The 19,031-nt window shown below is 35.8% G+C and overlaps 1 protein-coding gene across 1 annotated transcript in view; it reads right to left on the bottom strand.

Moving 5' to 3' along the window:
- The window catches only part of LOC112617259 (transmembrane protein 117), a gene marked incomplete at its 3' end in the record, with an annotated part of 550,259 nt that overhangs the window by 246,329 nt on the left and 284,899 nt on the right, over nucleotides 1-19,031 (bottom strand). The window contains exon 4 of the mRNA XM_025374000.1: nucleotides 9,365-9,464. Within this exon, the coding sequence (XP_025229785.1) occupies nucleotides 9,365-9,464 (100 nt within the window). The remainder of the gene's footprint in view (nucleotides 1-9,364; nucleotides 9,465-19,031) is intronic.

Here is a 19,031-nt window from a genome sequence, read left to right as displayed (position 1 = left end):
CCTTCTAAACGTACTACAAAAAAGCACACAGCTTCTTTTTTCAAGCTCTAATATGAGCCTATATTAACAGCCAGCACTCATTTCATTATATCATTGACTTTCAAAGAGGAAAAAAATCAAGTATTAATGCTTCCTGGGCTTTATTCAAACTTCTTCAGGTAAGTGGTGGATAAATAGTGCTTTAAAAGATGTGGAACTTTATGTTAGAAAAATCATAAAGATTATGTGGACAAAGGAGGCACCCACCTAGAGGAAGTATAAACTAAGTAATAGAAATAAAGTATAATGGAATTGGAAGAAGCTGAAACTAAGTTGGAGATGAAAAAGATGAAAAATGAGCATCCCCTGTCTCTGGTGGGAATGTCTTTCTGTAAGAGATGTCCTCAGTTTTTTCATATCTTAATGTAGTTCAATTCAATACCTAGGTGAATTTTCCTAGGTGTCTTTCATATTCTTAGTGAATATGAATATAACATTTATATTCCATAAATTTTTAATAAATACAAATTGCATACAATATACCTATCATATACTATGGAATTATTTGATATTTTGATAGGCATTGACATTAGGAGACTTACAGTGAAAGCCAGAATTTGTGCCTCTATTCTTAAATATCTATACATTATAGTACAATCTTTTTTACCCAGAAATCGTTTTTTATTCTATTTGTATTTTTATTTTTTTAATTCCAAAAGTCTTGAAAATTAAAAGACTCTTGATCATCACGTATGATGCTATCTGAACACAGGAAGTTAGACTCTCCTGCTTTATTAATTTTTTAGTGGGAACTTATTATTTTGAAGGAACATGAAACACAGAGCTAAAATATTTATAGAGACATTAAAATATTTATACATGCAAAAGCAAAATGACCACATTTACTTCCCTCTAAACTTCCTAATGAGCAAAAAGGAAATGTAAAAAATAATTTCCCTTTTATGCTCTTTGCTTCAATCAAATGACCAAACAAACTGATTTTTTTTTTTTTTGGCAAGTATGGATGCCATTAAATCTGCTGTCCTTGGGTTTTGTCTGTGTGATGGTCCATGTTGGTGCCCCACTCACATCCTCTTGACCTACTGGAGCACTCCATTCCCCAAGAGCACAGGCCCAAGAGATCTGGCTGAGGGCAGACTTTATGTGACACTATATAACTGTAACTTTGCTTGCCTCCTTCTCTTTCTCTCTCCTGTTTCTCTTATCTCTTACAGATTCCCCAAGAGTACATCCTCTTTAAATCTTGTGCCCCTAAATCCCTGATGCATGCTTTTTTTTTCTCAGAGAACCTCACATAACATGAAATCTTTATAGAAAGATAGTGTATTAATTAAACGCTTGATCCAGTTTGCATTTTCACTGTATAAGTAATGAAATGGAACATACCATTTCTTTCATATCAAATGTATCAAACATGAGGTTAACTAATCAGGGGTAGGTTGAGGTCAAAATGATTCCAATGAACAGGCGGAGAAAGACAGCAAAAGAGAAAGACCCAGAGGAATGTTCGGCTCTTAGGTCCAGCTCCCATGGCTAAATATCTGGTTTGCACCCTTCCATTTCTCATATACATGTGTTTAATAAGTTTGCTCACTCTGGCCTTCTATTCCAAGTTTCATTTAATTTTTTTTTCTATTATGAAGTTCAATAAAGCTGTTATTGCTACTTTATTTCAAGTGCTAAATCAAATTCAATTATGCTTTTTATTCTGTCATTTTGAAACATCAGTAGAAGAGAAATAATTAGAAAATTGGCACTGATTATAATACGAATTGTCAAACTCAATTCCAGACAGAATAACAAGCTAGATGTTGGTTATATTCCAGGTTATTGTTCATTCACACACTCAGTGTTTGCGAAATAGTCCACAAAATAGTGACATGTATAAACTAGAAAATTTTGAACTAAACTATTTTTAACTTGATAAAATGAAAATAACACAAACAGTTAAACTCCTTTCCTAAATAAGTGTGCAATAAGCATAAAATGACAATTAAAATTTGCCACATTTTAGGTTGTATGTTTATATAATTATAAATTTTATTTCATATTATCTATATTTAAACTAGAAGGAATACTTTACGCTCAAACACTGCAGAAATATTTCCTCCCTCTATTCTGTTCTAGATTTATAAATAAATATTAACCCTTGATGTAATGGTATTGCTCTCAAGTATATACCACTCTTTAATTCTCTCGGTCTACTGAAATTTAACCAATTTTCTGTCTTGTGTAGTAATCTCTCCTTGTTCACATGACTCAAGAGACATATCTCAACACAGCTTCTTTCTATCCCAGACCTGGGAGCAACACAGTGCCACTGAGAGCAGTAATGACCATTCAAAGAATGCACTGGCAGGATCTGCAGAGCTCAATCTTTTCTTTATACTTTTTGCCACTTATACTCAAGAATGACATCACCATTTTGGGAGAATAACACTGACAATTCATCACTTCCATTCAAGAGTGTTCACAAGCATGTGTCCTTGTGGTTCTGGAAACAAATTTAGTATGAAAAAGTGCATAGCCTGGTTGAGGCGGGGTAGGGAGAGGAGCAAAGCAGGGTTAATATATATGATACCCTGAACAATATAGCTGACCTCCTTCCACCTTGCTAGGATTCTAGAATGCTCATTTTACAATAATAAGTCACAAAACTGAACTAGAAAAAAAGAAATGAAACTGTGCTTATGTGCTGTTATGATCTATCTATTTATTCTTTAAATAAATATTTCTTGAGCACCTATTTTATGCCTGGTTCTGTGTTCAGTGTTAACTATTATAAACAGTCTTTTGAAGCAAATATAATAGCAGTATAAATATTAATTATAAAATCTCTGAAAAAATACAAAATGTATGAAAAATAAGAAAGCAAAATTTGTCACTCAAATATTTAAACAGATATTGTAGTACTTACACATAAAATAGGCACAGTTAAAATAGAAGGGTAAAATATATTTCTAAAAAAACACCTTTTTTCCTAAAATCATATTCTTGCTAGATCCTCAATAGAGAGAAATAATTAAGCAACAGTTACAACTTATTTCTTACTATATTCCAACTACAAAGGCTATGTTTTATTAATCCAAAAGCATTTTTAATGGTTAAGCTTGTCTGGCTCTAATGAAACTCCAAGTTTCAAGAGGAAAAAAAGTCTGTTAAAACCACAAATAATTTTATAAACAGATGGTCACTATAAATGCCTTAAATAAAAGTAAAGCCAGTTACTGAAGCTTGTGCAATGGAACAGAACAGAGCCCTCAGAAATAATACCACACATCTACAACCATCTGATCTTTGAACAAACTCGACAAAAACAAGAAATGGGGAAAGGATCCCCTATTTAATAAATGGTGCTGGAAAAACTGGCTAGCCATAGTAGAAAGCTGAAACTGGATCCCTTCCTTACATCTTATGCAAAAATTAATTCAAGATGGATTAGAGACTTAAATGTTAGACTTAATACCATAAAAACCCTAGAAGAAAACCTAGGCGAAATCATTCAGGACATAGGCATGGGCAAGGATGTCATGTCTAAAGCACCAAAAGCAATGGCAACAAAAGCCAAAATTGACAAACGGAATCTAATTAAACTAAAGAGCTTCTGCACAGCAAAAGAAACTAACATCAGAGTGAACAGGCAGCCTACAGAACGGGAGAAAATTTCTGCAATCTACTCATCTGACAAAGGGCTAATATCCAGAACCTACAAAGAACTCAAACAAAGTTACAAGAAAAAAACAAACAACCCCATCAAAAAGTGGGCAAAGGATATGAACACATACTTCTCAAAAGAAGACATTTATGCAGCCAACAGACACATGAAAAAATGCTCATCATCACTGGCCATCAGAGAAATGCAAATCAAAACCACAATGAGATAACATCTCACACCAGTTAGGATGGTGATCATTAAAGTCAGGAAACAACAGATGCTGGAGAAGATGTGGAGAAATAGGAACACTTTTATACTGTTGGTGGGACTGTAATCTAGTTCAATCATTGTGGAAGACAGTGTAGCAATTCCTCAAGGATGTAGAACTAGAAATACCTTTTGACCCAGCCATCCCATTACTGGGTATATACTCAAAGGATTATAAATCATGCTGCTATAAAGACACATGCACACATATGTTTATTGCACCACTATTCACAATAGCAAAGACTTGGAATCAACCCAAATGTCCATCAATGACAGACTGGATTAAGAATATGTGGCACATATACACCATGGAATACTATGCAGTGATAAAAAAGGATGAGTTCATGTCCTTTGTAGGGACATGGATGAAGCTGGAAACCATCATTCTCAGCAAACTATCGCAAGAAAAGAAAACCAAACACCGCATGTTCTCACTCATAGGTGGGAACTGAACAATGAGAGCACTTGGACACAGGAAGGGGAACATCACACACCAGGGCCTGTTGTGGGGTGTGGGGTGTGGGGAGTGGGGAGGGATAGCATTAGGAGATATACCTAATGTAAATGACGTGTTAATGGGTGCAGCACACCAACATGGCACATGTATACATATGCAACAAACCTGCACATTGTGCACATGTACCCTAGAACATAAAGCGTAATTTAAAAAAAAAGAAAACACCACATAAAAATTGTAGAATGCCATCAAAACAGTAACTAGAGAGAAATGTATTGTTTCAAATTCACATACCATATTTGTGTCAAATTTAAGATGTCAAAAGTTATAAGATACACCATTGTTTTGTGGCCACTAAGAAATAAAAGCGCTGCTGATTAAATAAGAAAATAAATAAATAAACAAACAAATAAATAAATAAATAAATAAAAGGAAAGCCAACTGGCAAACAACTAAATTTATTTTTTCCTGTTTTATGTGTCTACGACACTCATGGTAAAGCCTTTGCTAGTAGTGGCACAGATATATAAATTCCAATAGATAATCCTAGCACTAATATGTTAAAGCCAAGCAATGTCTTGTGACTATTAGGACTTGATATACACAGTATATGGTTTTCGGGATGAAGGATGCTTTATGATGACTTCAATGTTCAGTGTTGGCTAACAGAATTGTCTCTCTCTTTTTTTTTTTTTTCTTGAGACAGAGTCTTGCTCTCTTGCCCAGGCTGGAGTGCAGTTGCACAGTCTCCGCTCACTGCAACCTCCGCCTCCCACATTCAAGCCTTTCTGCTGCCTCAGCCTCCTAAGTAGCTGGGATTGCAGGCATGTGCCACCACACCTGACCAATTTTTGTATCTTTAGTAGAAACAGGGTTTCATCATGTTGGCCAGGCTGGTGAACTCCTGACCTCAAGTGATCCACATGTCTCAGCCTTCCAAAGTGCTGGGATTACAGGTGTGAGCCACTGCGCCAGGCCCAGAATTGTCTTCTTAGGTCATGGCTCAGTTTTATCTTATCTGTACACCTCACCCCAACAAGAACCTCAAACCTAGAGTCTGATTCCCTGATTCTATTGTGAGTCATACCATTTACTGCTGTAAGATGGAAGCAACTAGGACAGGATGTACCAGGGGCTAGAACAGGGGATTGTTAGGTATAGGTCAGCATAAAGTGCTTCTTCTCTCTGGTATTAAGGGCAGAAGCAAGTGCCATCATGATGTCCTCGGAATCCCCTGCCACCTTAGACTTCATCAGAAGCTGAAGCAGCAATGGCAAAACTGGGGCAATGTGATATGGAACTGGCCGACTCTCCTCCAGCTTCTGACTTAATGGCACAGTGCATGGGCACATAGGTGGATACCTGGAAACGGTGTCTCATGAGACACCCCCTGTTGTTTTATTTACACCTTCATGACAGAGCTTTTCTCTGCTCCTGCCCATAGCAAAGACCCAGCTCAATGCAGATTACATCGCTCAGCACTTTATGTATTTCTTACATATTAACTTATTTTAAAAACCTGTTTGACAAAAGAATTAGCACCCTTAATCTTGACATACATTCTCTTGTCCTCTGCATGGGGAGTACCACAGAGCCAGGAAAAGTCAGAACTGCCTAGGAAATTGGACCCAGTAGAGCTTGAAGCTCTGTAATGTGAGGGCCAAAGACACTTCTCATATTGGTTGACACCATCCTTATCTTTGGATCACATCAATACTGATATGCCTTTTAAAACTATGAAAAAGCTTTGAATTCTTTCCATAAAAGAAAAATCCTCCATTTCAGAAATATATAAAAGACACACTTTGATTGTTAACTTAAATAGCTGCTTTTCCATGATAGTCACTCTCATCATTGATATTCATTTCATGATGAGAATTCTATAGACAGACAAAGGTCAAGGCTACCTTAAACTTCTCTCATGAGGGAAAATATTATTTTTTAAGTGTTATCAATATACTCATATGTAGACATATAAATATTTATACAGAAACTCACTGCCCAGTCAGTGAATAGAAATGGGAATAGAAATTATGTGCTTTGGGAATCCTCCCTGTGTGACTGTATTTTAAAATCAGGAGCGCTTGGTATTTTCTTTGCTATTTCTATCCCTGTGTCTAATGGGGAAAGGTCAATGTTTCATATAACATACCATAAAGAGACTTTGGATTCTCTTCCAGCTTACAGAAAGGCCCCACGGGGTTAGATGACTTAAGATCACACTGTGGGGTTCAACCTAGAATACCGTTTGCTTGACTCTCAATCCAGTCTCAGTTTTGTAATGTAGCAGTAATCTTTTATATAGAAAACAGTGAAGTTATCAGTTTAGCCACTAGAAATATAAGGCATTAAAATAGTAAAATCAGAAGAAACTATGAAGGTCAGCCAGATCTTGGAAGGAGACAAATATCACAGGCTGAACTGTGGAATTATTTGTACTCCCCTTAGCCAGATGAGAGGAGCAGGCAAGTGCAGAGTAGAAATCCACCCAGGAAGGGTTAAAGGTCTTTGGTCAAAACTCTACCATGCATTTTCCTCCTAAGGCTGCTGTAGCAATTGGACCCCTCCTTATGGTTAAAAAAGAAAAAGTGCTAATTTAAAAAACAATAATAATGAACCAATAAATAGAGGCAGAGCTGTTTATGGTATAGAAAGAAATGGCTGGGGAGGAATTGGATAGAATTGGGTTATAAACAAACAATGTTGTCATAGTAGAAAAGAAAATGATTTATGTAATAAATGGCTGGCATGAGCCTGCAAACTCCAGAGTGAGCTTCTAGGTCCTGCTGGTTCATTGTTTTTCCTCTAACTTTTGTCAGGTTCACTCTGAGACAACAGTCAGGAAGCAATGTACCATATCATCTTAGTCTACTGAAGCATTGGCGATTGAAAGAAACTCTAAACACTCTGGACCCCAGGCCTGGTATAAAGTGGGCTGCTCCCACTTATGGGGCTCAGGAAGTCTAGGCATCCTGAATCTTGGATCAATGACTTGCCCTTGCCATCACCTCAAAGGACTAAGCCAAGCTAAAGAGATGAAGGGCCCCGCAATGTGCACAATGAAGTGCTTCTGTCTACCTCATACTTTAGCATTTTAAGTCACATCACAGGGCCACACATTTAAGCTTTACAGAAAATATGCAACACAGAAAGGAACTGTTAACCCTATTTGATAAATCTGCAGACTGAGCCTTAGAGAACTGTTTATTACTTGTGGAAGGTCGAACCATAGGTGGTCAGGTCAGATAATTCAAATTCCTGGACTCTTAATCTAGTTACCTTTTCCATCTTATTAAGCAGATTCGCCATAAAGTGGTGTCGAAATCACAATGCACAATTAATGTCGAAAAAATTTTTTAAACATCCCTTCAAATTTCAAGGAAATCACGTTTTTCAAAGTTTATGTATCTGCTCCTAAAAAGCTTCTTCCAATGGAAAAAAAGAAATTTTTATTTGAGACGGAGTCTCACTCTGTCCCCCAGGCTGGAGTGCGGTGGTGCGATCTCTGCTCACTGCAAGCTCCGCCTCCCCAGTTCACACCATTCTCCTGCCTCAGTCTCCCGAGTAGCTGGGACTACAGGCACCCGCCACCACGCCCGGCTAATTTTTTGTATTTTTAGTAGAGACGGGGTTTCACCATGTTAGCCAGGATGGTCTCGATCTCCTGACCTCGTGATCCACCTGCCTTGGCCTCCCAAAGTGCTGGGATTACAGGTGTGAGCCACCGCGCCCGGCCAGGAAAAAAGACATTTTTCACATGAGGCAGCCTGGTCTCAATGTCTAGCTTACTCTAATTGCTATTTCTAGAGATGACAAATCATTTTTCAAGTTCACATTTTAAAGTTAATGGAATAGGATCCATCTAGTAATCTGTTAACATTCTAAAAATCAACAGAGGTAGGTGGAGGCTCAAAAACAGGCCGTACAAACCCTTTCGTGGTTACCTGATACTCTTCCTGGATGTTCTCAGTAGGAGCAGTTAAGCTACAACTGCTTCCTGATCCCGGAAAGCACCTGTTCCAGGTAAGAAGCAATCAATAGAAATGGCAGAAACTCTTTTGTTCCTACCTACAATATCTGGGACATATCTGCAGGGACATGTCCACAGCAAGTCTTGTTTCGGTCAAGCATTATCTGCCTTCTGGTATATCTCCTCATTTTCAAGTGAATAGACTGACAAAGGTAATTAGAATCAACTGCATTTATGAATGATGTTAATGAAGTGCTCCATTTTTATGGGAGTTACACTCTTTGCATTTTGTGAGTCTCTCATAAATTTATAGAACCCAGAGCCTTCTAACAACATGCTATCTTTAAATTTTAACCCAATAATTAAAAACAGAAGATACTTTCTTGACAGATGAGCTCAGCAGAAGACATGTTTGTCTGTCTGTTCCAGGCTTTTAGTAACGAGGAGTAAGAAAATACAAAAGAGATTAAAAGAGAACTCAGAACTCAGTTACCATTATATTAGTAGCTTCAATGAGGAAAATAAATGTAGAAAACTATTTCTTAAATTGTTAAAAAAATATTTCATATGCTCTTCTGAGACAGGCCACAGACTACATTCCTTACCTGAAAATTGTACATGCCTTTTAAAAAAGCCAAAATTATTTAGACAAACAAAATTATTTATAATTTCACAGGGAGAATTTCTATTAATGTTATGACTGTATATGTTTATATGCTCAAACATACATGTGTGTTTAGATAGATAGAGAGAGAGAGAGAGAGAGAGAGATAGATAGATAGACAGACAGACAGATTCTGGTGGAGTGCCATTACTTATATTCTAATTGCATTGATTTTTCTCTGAGGTCCACAGATATTGGATATAATCTCTGGAATTATCTTTACTCATAAATTTGTTTCACTCAAAGAAAGGTAATTATTTTACTCTACACCATCAAAAGCAGTGTCTGTCCAACATTGTCAACATGTCTTCTGTTTGATGTTTGAAATGGGTGAAGTTAAAATTTTCTTACCATCCAAGCTGTGACAAAGTCCCCCATCCAGGTCCCTACTGCAGCTAATTTCATGAAACTTTCATTTCGGATGCCCATATAGTCTGTAATGATATATGCTCTGTGGAAACAAACACACAAGACATTGTCCGGACTCAGAGAGTCATACAGTTAAGGCTTTCTGGTTCAGCAACAGGCAAAGGGACTTTCCCCACTCTCAACAAGCTGTCTTGCTCTTGTCTCATCACATAGGCTTACAAATCTAGAAGTCTAAGAAGAGCTCTCGGGGTGTCTGGGTCACTTTCAGCTACACTTGAAGACTGAATGTGGCTCTACCAATTACCATGTGCATTTCATATTTGAGCTGTAAGACTAATGACAGCTTTTGAAAAATCAAACAGAAATACTCAGCAAAGGTATTTGTGCATGCTCACTCAAGTATGAGTGGAGCAGAAACACTTCCTAAATTGGAGTAACTTGAAAGAGGAGAGAAGAGCTAACTTTCCTTCAGTTCCATCAAATCAGAACAATTGGAAAAATGCTGGGATTAGGCTTTAGATATAACATCATACCTGAATAATGTTTATAATAATATCAAGATTTAAGAAAAATTCTCATGCATAATAAAGCAGTATGAAATTTGATCCAAATATGTGTGATTTAAATTATTACTGAAATATAAATAATAAGAAAATATAATTATACTATTTGTTTTTTGTATAGCTAATTCCTATTTCCACTGATCATTAAATATTAGTATTAAGACTATGCTTACTGTTCATCAGGCATTTTCATTACTACTTTTTCATTTAATATTCAAGAAAACACTAATTATTATTTTTCTGATTTTGCAGTTTCTCTGAAAAAACTGGGACTCAGATCACATAACTTGCCCTATTCATGTAATATAACTAACGAATGGTAGCTAGGTGACAAATTTCTCTCTCCCTCTTTTAGTTTTTATTTTACTCTTAAGTTTTTATTTCACTTAACTATTTTTATCTTAAATTTTGCTCCTTTTCTTATACAAAATAATATCTGTATAATTTAGAGTATTGGTAAAACTTAATTCTTCTTATTTTTAAAATACATCCAATAGATAATGATTGTTCATTATTTATCTACTGAAATTATGAAGAGATATGTTTTTGAAGTCACTGAGAGGTAAACTATCTCCAGTTTTTTCTTTTCTGGAGTTATTTCAGATGGTTCTGTTATCCATGAAATAAATAGATATTTAACTAGTTTTATTTAACAACAAAAGCAAACTTAAAAATTCTTAACATAACTCTTTTTCAACAAACTTCATTCACCTACCTTGGAGAGTCTGTGTATTTTAAGGACTAAACCCAAAATTCTGGATCGCCAATTCCATGGATTTTCATAGTAGCCCAAAATTTATAGCTACCATAAATTGCATGCTTATAAGGTGCCAAAGATAGTTATTACCACTTTAAATACAGTGTATACATCAACTCTCACACTGGTACAATGAAATGTATTATTATTACCAATTCACAATACGAAATTGAGATTTACAGAGATTTTGCAACTTGCTTAAGGTCAAGCATCTGGTAAATGGACAGGATTTAAATCTAAACTTGACTGACTCACAAACCCAGAAATTTAACCACTAAGCAACACCTTCTTCTTATAAGTGCTAGTGAAGATATAAAACACAACGAATTTCTACTCTGTCCACAAGTAGCTTAGTAGATGATAAAAATTAAGACTTACTTCCCTTTAAGATAAATCATAATAAGAAGTCAAGAATAGTATGCAGAAGCTTTAGCTCTCCAGAGCAACATTCAAATCTTGAGTTTCAATTCATGTTGAATTCACCAATCAAAGTAGCATCCACTTGAAAGCCCCCAAGTTATTCACTTGGACAACTTGGTGTAGCATAGCACCCTTCAGTACCACAATCACTGAACAGCTCTTGGTCAGTGAACTCAACGTTACTATAAAGGATTAGCTCTGGTAATTGCCCAGTTCTTTCAATGATACCTAATTTGAAGAACTTGTTCAATGCCCCACCTGTCCACTTTTCCAATTAGTTCTAGAATATCTTGGGGTACTGTGGAAATTTTAGGGTATATTCCATGTAATTGCATAGATGTGTATAAGAGAAGGTATCATTCTTTTATTTTAGTATCTAAAAATAGAGACAGGTGGCTGGATACACTCGCAACAGATCAACCATCCAGCCAAGAACTGAAAGAAAGAAAGAAAGAAAAAAAAAACTCCACCACACTCTGGGGCTTTTCAGAGGGAAAAGGGTGGGAGGAGGGAGAGGATTGGGAAAAATAACTAATGGGTACTAGGCTTAATACCTGAGTGATGAAACAATCTGTACAACAAACCCCCATGACATGAGTTTATCTATATAGAAAAACTGCACATGTACTCCTGAACTTAAAAGTTTTTTTAAAATGCAAAAAAATGTCACAAATTTGGTATCATGGAGGTTACTGACAAAAGGAGTTTTAATGAAGTGGTGCTACTGTACATGTGTATACAATCTGAATATATGTTAATCAAAAGTGTTCACACTGTTTAAATAATCAAAAAATTAAAATTGATGAGGCAATGAAAACTAGAAAAATCAAGATACCAGATTAGAGAGAATTGTGGAAAATTAGAACTATGGAGACATTAGCTGTATTTTCTCTGGGCATGCTTGCTGACTCTGCATGCAAGGAAAGAGGATGAGAACCTGGGTTTTGCCCTTTGCAATGGGCAGTCGCAGTGAGCTGAAGAGACAACGTTGGAAACTTAAGAAGCCAAGATCCTAGTGAGGAAGGAGAAGCCCAAAAGAGAGCATGACCACAGCTGGTTGCCTTTCAAGACACTTGACAAACCTTTCTGAACTTGTAGGCAGTTCAAAAGGAAGTAGGAAGGAGACTAAAAGACTAAGTAAAATCTCTAAAAAGCATTAGGGAGCTTTGGCAACTTCCTTATGCTGAGGACTCTATTATAGAGTTCAGAACCAGCCAGAGAATGTGGTCCAAGAGAATACAGCCCTCTGGAGGGCTATAGAAAACCAGAGATGGATGAATCCTTGATGAAAGTGTAAACCAGCCTTTACCCAGTCCATTTTATGACTGGATTGTGGTGATCAGCTTCTACTCTTTCCACCTAACAAAGGAAAAAGTAAACCTTTTGTGGAAAAATAAAATTTTATTTTATCCTCTACACACTTTTATACATAACATCTGTCCATCATTCCAAAATTACTAGGATGTCAAGAAACAAGCTCATATCACTGAAAACCAAGAGAAAAAACTGTCCAGAAGGACAGGAAGCTATTTTGGCAATCCTATCCACTGTTGATTCTCCAGTGGAGAATTAATAAATATTTGTTTAAATTATGATTTAATAAAGTTGTTCATATTTATTTATATATGGCATGGGTAGATCTCCATACATTAAATCCTAGAAGCAGCAATAAAATGAGATTGAATCATGAAAAACTTTTCCACAGAGGAAAATATTAAAAACTTCCAAAAATTGTTTTGTGTGTTCACTTAATCTCTCCAACTACATTTATAGCTTCTTGATTGACTGCAAGATAACGGTCCTGTATTCACCCAGAATAATATATCAGCACAAAATAAAGAATCCTTGCGTGTGGCTGTGGACATATGATAAGTGCTAGATGCTATAACAATGCAGATGAGACAGTACTGATAGTTTATGAAATAACTAATATACTTAAAAATGAAGAATAATATATAAAGACTATATAAATATATAAATAATATATAAAATCACAATCTAATGTGATGCTCTGAATAGTTCTGTCTTCTACCTCTAATAATAATATATAAAGTCATTATTCAGTAATTATTCTTATTTTTGCTGCTTTGGATAAATATGAAGAAAAGTTACAAATATGCAGACCTGTCATAAAAATTTTCAGTTACTGTTTCATTCATTTGCATATCCATTAACATTTAACAAGATTTCCTGGTTGGATTGTAAAGAACAAGACAGACATATATTTATATCAGCAATTTTAGCCAGTTTGAACATCACATTGGACTCTAAAAGAGTGAAATTGTGGGGTTTCATATACCTAATGATTTGAGCAAGTAATTCATAATTATATTTTATTTGCTAAGAGGCACAATTGAAGTTATTTTGTTTGGTGCTTTAGCTGATTATTTTAACAACTCACACATCCTTTGTTTTCTTTTATGCTTTGTTTTTTTGCACTATCTAGAAAGTCTTGCAGCTCTACCAGCCTTCTAAGTAACTATTGATCATTGATACAGGCTTTTAAGATCCTAAATAAATTTTTTCTCAGCCTCTAACTTCAATTATTTTTTCCTTGAGATTTAAACCTTAATCATCAAATCCATAACAAACATGTGGAGATTTCAATATACAAGATCTGGAAAAGGTTAGTTATCATAACATCCTGACAACATGAGATAACCAAGGCTATTAAAACCTGTTGCAAAGTGACTAAACTAAACAGATTCTAACATGAGCCAAATAGTCAATAAAACTATAGTATAGTTTATATTACAGTAAGGGTCTTGATCACTAGCAACAAAAGTTCCAGTTCACTTCAGTCTATTAGTCATACATAAGTGGTTGCAGTCAATGCCAGGTGATTTAGTGGTTGAGTCTGAATTTTAACAGGAGGCAGTACACACAGATCACCAAACCAATATGGATCCATGCTTCACTGAAAACTCATCTGTGGCCAGCTGGATTCATAATGTCACAGCTGTCTCTCTCAGCCATGTTCGAGCAACATAAATAAGATTGGGGGCTTCACACACAAGTAAATTATGGGCAAGGAGTTGACTTGCATGAGTACAGGCCTGCATTAAACACACTAAAACTAAAGCAAAAGCTCTAAGTATTCTTAAGGCATTAAAGTGAAAATTTGTCACTACAAAATGCTAGGAACTAAACCTAGATTTTTAAAATTAACCTTTTCTCAATCATTTTGTTCGTAATGAAATGATTAACTAGATGAATGACTCTAGTCACTTACTTGACTATTATCCAAATAACCACATTTTAGTATATTTGGTTCTAGTTCTTGATTTAAAATATTTTGATGGAGCTCAATACATGTATAAGGACCTTCCAGGCTAGACCTACGGTTTGAAGCTATGGGGCAAGATCCCCTGGAATGTCACAAAAAAGCTGCAGACAATTGTTAGCTGTAGCCTGTAATGATTAAAATTGCATCTGAACCTAACAATGCTCACTGATAACATTCCAACTGAAATTTCCTAACTTTAGCCATTAATTCCCTCTAAGTTCTATAAGGAAGACATATCTAAGAAGACTGGAGACAAAGAGTATTCATTAACCAACCTACCATCACTGTGAATACATCCAGCATACATCAATTCTTCCTTCCATTCCTTGCCTTACTTCAGCCCATTCAGTGAAATTCATTTGTGCTATATACAGAAACATTAGTACTACATCAATTTCTCCCTTTCCTTTACTCTCAGCATTAGTGATTAATCACTAAATGTTACTTCTGAAAGGCTCTCAAATCTATGCTGTTTTTCTGTCATCACCACTATCAATGTCTAAATTCTATACATAATCATCTCTAATCTGAAACTAAAGTAATAATTTCCTATTCTTTTGTAACTATTTCCACCTACAGTAAATTCTTTACTGACACTATGGGGATTTCTAGGGAAGAAATAGGGCATACTGGAGAAGCAGAAGTCCTAGAACCAGAAAATATTAAGCTTGCAACCCATCCCATACCCCCATGACTTGGGACAAATGATCAACTTTGATAATCATTCATTTCCTTATCTATATACTAGGAATAAAAATACCTTTCCTTCACAGGGATTTGTTAGGGAACACATGATATAAAGTATGTAAAGCTTCTAGTACAACTATTTCAAAATATGCATGAAAAAAAGGTAAACCTCTGGCCTACTGGCTTCCATTTTTCAAAATAATATTGTGGTCCCCAATGTCACAGGGTAAAGCATGTGATATGGTTTGGCTGTTTCCCTACCCAAATCTCATCTTGGATTGTAACTTCCACAATTACCACATCATGGGAGGGACCCAGTGGTAGGCAGTTGAATATAGGGGGGCGGGTCTTTCTTGTGCTGTCCTTGCAATGGTAAGTGGGTCTCATGAGATCTGATGGCTTTAAATAGAGGAGTTCCCCTGCACAAACTCTCTCTTTGCTGCCCGCCATCCATGTAAGATATGACTGGCTCCTCCTTGCTTTCCGCCATGATTGTGATGCCTCCTGAGCCATGTGGAACTGTAAGTCCATTAAACCTCTGTTTCTTCCCAGTATTGGATATGTCTTTATCAGCAGCGTGAAAATGGACTAAGACAACATGGATAAGAAAAACCTTCACTCTGCAAGGCATCTTTATTTTTAGACTCATCTCTTTACATTTCAGAATCTCCTTCTTTCAGGCCCTCCTCCTACTAGGAAATCAATCTCACCAATATACCACCATTTCATAATACACTTATCATGGCTGCCCAGAATGCTCTCTTTGTCACATGCCATTCCCTGTCTTCTGGCTTGAGATTACTAACTCAGTCTGTCCACTTAGAAATCTACTGCCATTACTTTTGAAAGTTATCACTTCCCAAATCTTGTCATGATACTTTGAATATACCTCTATGTTAAATACTTTTCCCAGAGTATTTTAATGATTTGCTTACATTGCCCCTCTCTCCCATAAGATTTACTTCATCAAGGGTAAAAAACATGTATTTTCTTTTTTTTTTTTTTTGGCAAATGAAATTCTTGGCCCAGGGTATAGTATGTTTTAGGAATGCAATAAATAAGTAAATGAATTAGTCAATTACTTAAATCATTGGACATCAGGGCCAAAGTAGGATGTGTATAAAAGCATAAAAGGTAAAAACAAGGATCTGCAATACAAGATAAAATAAAAGCAAACATCAAAGACAAATTGTGTGCCATGTAATTATGACGCTCTAACAAAGTTAGAATACAGTGTTATTGTATCATTTTTATTACCTCTTCTGGAATAAAAAGCTAGAGGCCATAATATAAATAAATCAAAATAAAGAACATATCTTTGACTTGCTGCAACACATGTTGTAAATTTACTTACTCTGAACGTTAGTTGAATAATTTAAAAAGTAAAATATTGAAAATCTACTTAATCATGTTAAAGCATTTTTTAAATGGGATAACTTATCAATACATGATTTAGTGCACCAATTTGCTGGCACAAACAATACAAGAGCTACATAGTAAAACACATTTATTTTATCCATGTGAAAAAAAGGAAAGAAAATGTATTCTACTGCCCTTCAAATGGATACTATAAAATTACATTTGTTGCGTGTCCTTTAAAGTCAAAAATAGAGGTCTACAAGGTTAAAAAACAATATAGCCTCAAAACTAATTTTAAAGTTACAGATTGTTTGTGGTTATACCCCAAGTTTCTTTCATAGTTTTTTTCTCTTATCAACTTCCCAAACGCTCCAGGAATACGCAATCTAATGTGATGCTCTGAATAGTTCTGTCTTCTACCTCTAATGAATTAAACAAATACAACAAAGACACTTCATGTATCTTCACTAAAGTTATTAGAAAAATAATACAGATAACCAAGCTTTAAAATTCTGAGCTTGTTGCTAAGAGAACCCCAATAAATCCCCAAAGCAATCCAGAAAGTCACAAATTACCTGAAAGTAATTTCATAATTAATTTAGTCAGATTTTAATGTTAAATAAAATTTAGTGTTTAGAACTATTCAAGTAAAATGTATACAATGCATTGTCACAAATTTTTATTATTGTAAAAGGGAACTGTAAGTTAAGCCAGAATGGTATTCATTAATTTACCCTATATAATGATGCTTCTATCTGAACTACTTGGAAGGGCATAAAATAACTTACAAATTTTGCAAAAATTTTGATGTTGTTCAAAGTAGAACAAAAACAACTTGTATCAGTGGAGACAAGTGTTCATGGTTGTAAATTGTCAAAATAATGGAATAAAAACAACAGGACATAAATACAATAATTAACATTTGCCAGGAACTATAATTTGTCCACGGTATATAATAAAATGAAGAAACCTGAAAAATGAGACTGCTCTTTTATTTCCTACAAAATTTTCAAATTCAAAGCAATTGTGACAGTTTCTTTTCTTTCTCCTCTCTCCCCTCCTCCTTCTTCTTCTCTTTCTTCTTTTTGTCCATCTTCCTCTAGATATGAATTCAACCACCTCTTTTTCTCTTCCCTGTAGCTACTCAACACTATTTCCCAATGATTTACTCCATATTCCTGTTGAAAAAATTTTAGGCTCCAGTGATATGGGGAAGAGAGAAGGGAACTGTCTTTTTACCCAGGAACCTTATTGCAGCATGTAAATTTATATTGGATAAGTATCTATCTTAATTTATATTCATTTATTCATTAAACAATTAATTACTGATGTCTCACTACATGCTAGACCATGACCCTGATACATGTAAACTCATACATTTTCAAGGGAAAGAAAATAGCACCCCAGAGCTAGCGGTCCCATCTTGGATTATCACTCAGTGCCTCTTTTCTAGTAATTTCTTCCTGCCATTGGGGAAAGCTTATGGAGTCATGTATAATGATGCCCAACTCTGCTATTGTTTCCTTTTCTGGTAATTTAGAACCAAAACAAAAAGAGAGAAAGAAGAAAATATCTTTCCTGGAGGCTACACGAGAAAACAATCCAGTGAATATGGAGACTACAGTTTTATCCCCTGTAATCTGGGGACAAAGGAAGGGAAGGAAAGAGAGAGAGAGTGGCAGAGAGTGAGAGGGCAGGCAGAGGAAGAAAGTCGACTGACATATGCAAAGAAGGAGAGAAGACAGGAAAAAACATGGGTGCTGTGGCAGTATAATTCCAATGCCTTCCTGGGACAAGCATACCAGAACTTTGGATTCTGTGGGACATCCATGTTGCTTCCTAAAGAATCACTGTTCCCTACCCTATCTTTGTACTTGAGCTAACTTCACAGAGATTATATTCGTTACAGTGAAAAGCATTGTAACTATTCACCCAGGAAAGATGGTAGAGTCTAAAATTGTGGTTCTGAGTATTTTGTTCAATTTTAACTATGCAACAATTCTTCTAACCTTTTAGAAATAAATGACACTAAATTGGCTATAAGAAAAAAGCCATCAGTGTAGTTGGTAGACTGAGGTTGGTACTCAAATTATTCCTAATCAGAACAAAGATAAATCATGTGTCCACACTTTATGGCACTGCTCTAGGCAATGGGGAAAACTTATGTTTAAATCTAATGTACTGTTTACGCATACAAATTTCATAGGTGTCCTAAAGTTTAGAATAGCACTCCCCTCTCTCTCCAGTTAAAAAATGCGATATATGTTCCTGTTAAGACCAATCTGTTAAGCCTGGGCAACATAGCACACCACATCTCTACAAAACCAAAAAATTAGGCAGGCTTGGTGGCGCATACCTGTAGTTCAAGCTACTTAGAGGATGAGGTAGGAGGACTCCTTGAGCCCAGGAGGTCAAGGCTACAGTGAGCAAGCCTTGATTGCACCACTGCACTCAAGCCTGGGCAACAGAGTGATAACCTGTCTCAAAAAAAAAAAAAAAAAAAAAAAAAACCCAAAGACCAATGTGTCTCCATTTTGAGAGACGTGGGACAAATGGTGAGTTTGTCAACTGAGTCAC

Source organism: Theropithecus gelada, unplaced genomic scaffold (assembly GCF_003255815.1).
Source record: "Theropithecus gelada isolate Dixy unplaced genomic scaffold, Tgel_1.0 HiC_scaffold_15987, whole genome shotgun sequence".
Classification (NCBI taxonomy): domain Eukaryota; kingdom Metazoa; phylum Chordata; class Mammalia; order Primates; family Cercopithecidae; genus Theropithecus; species Theropithecus gelada.
This window is presented reverse-complemented; position numbering and strand designations above follow the sequence as displayed.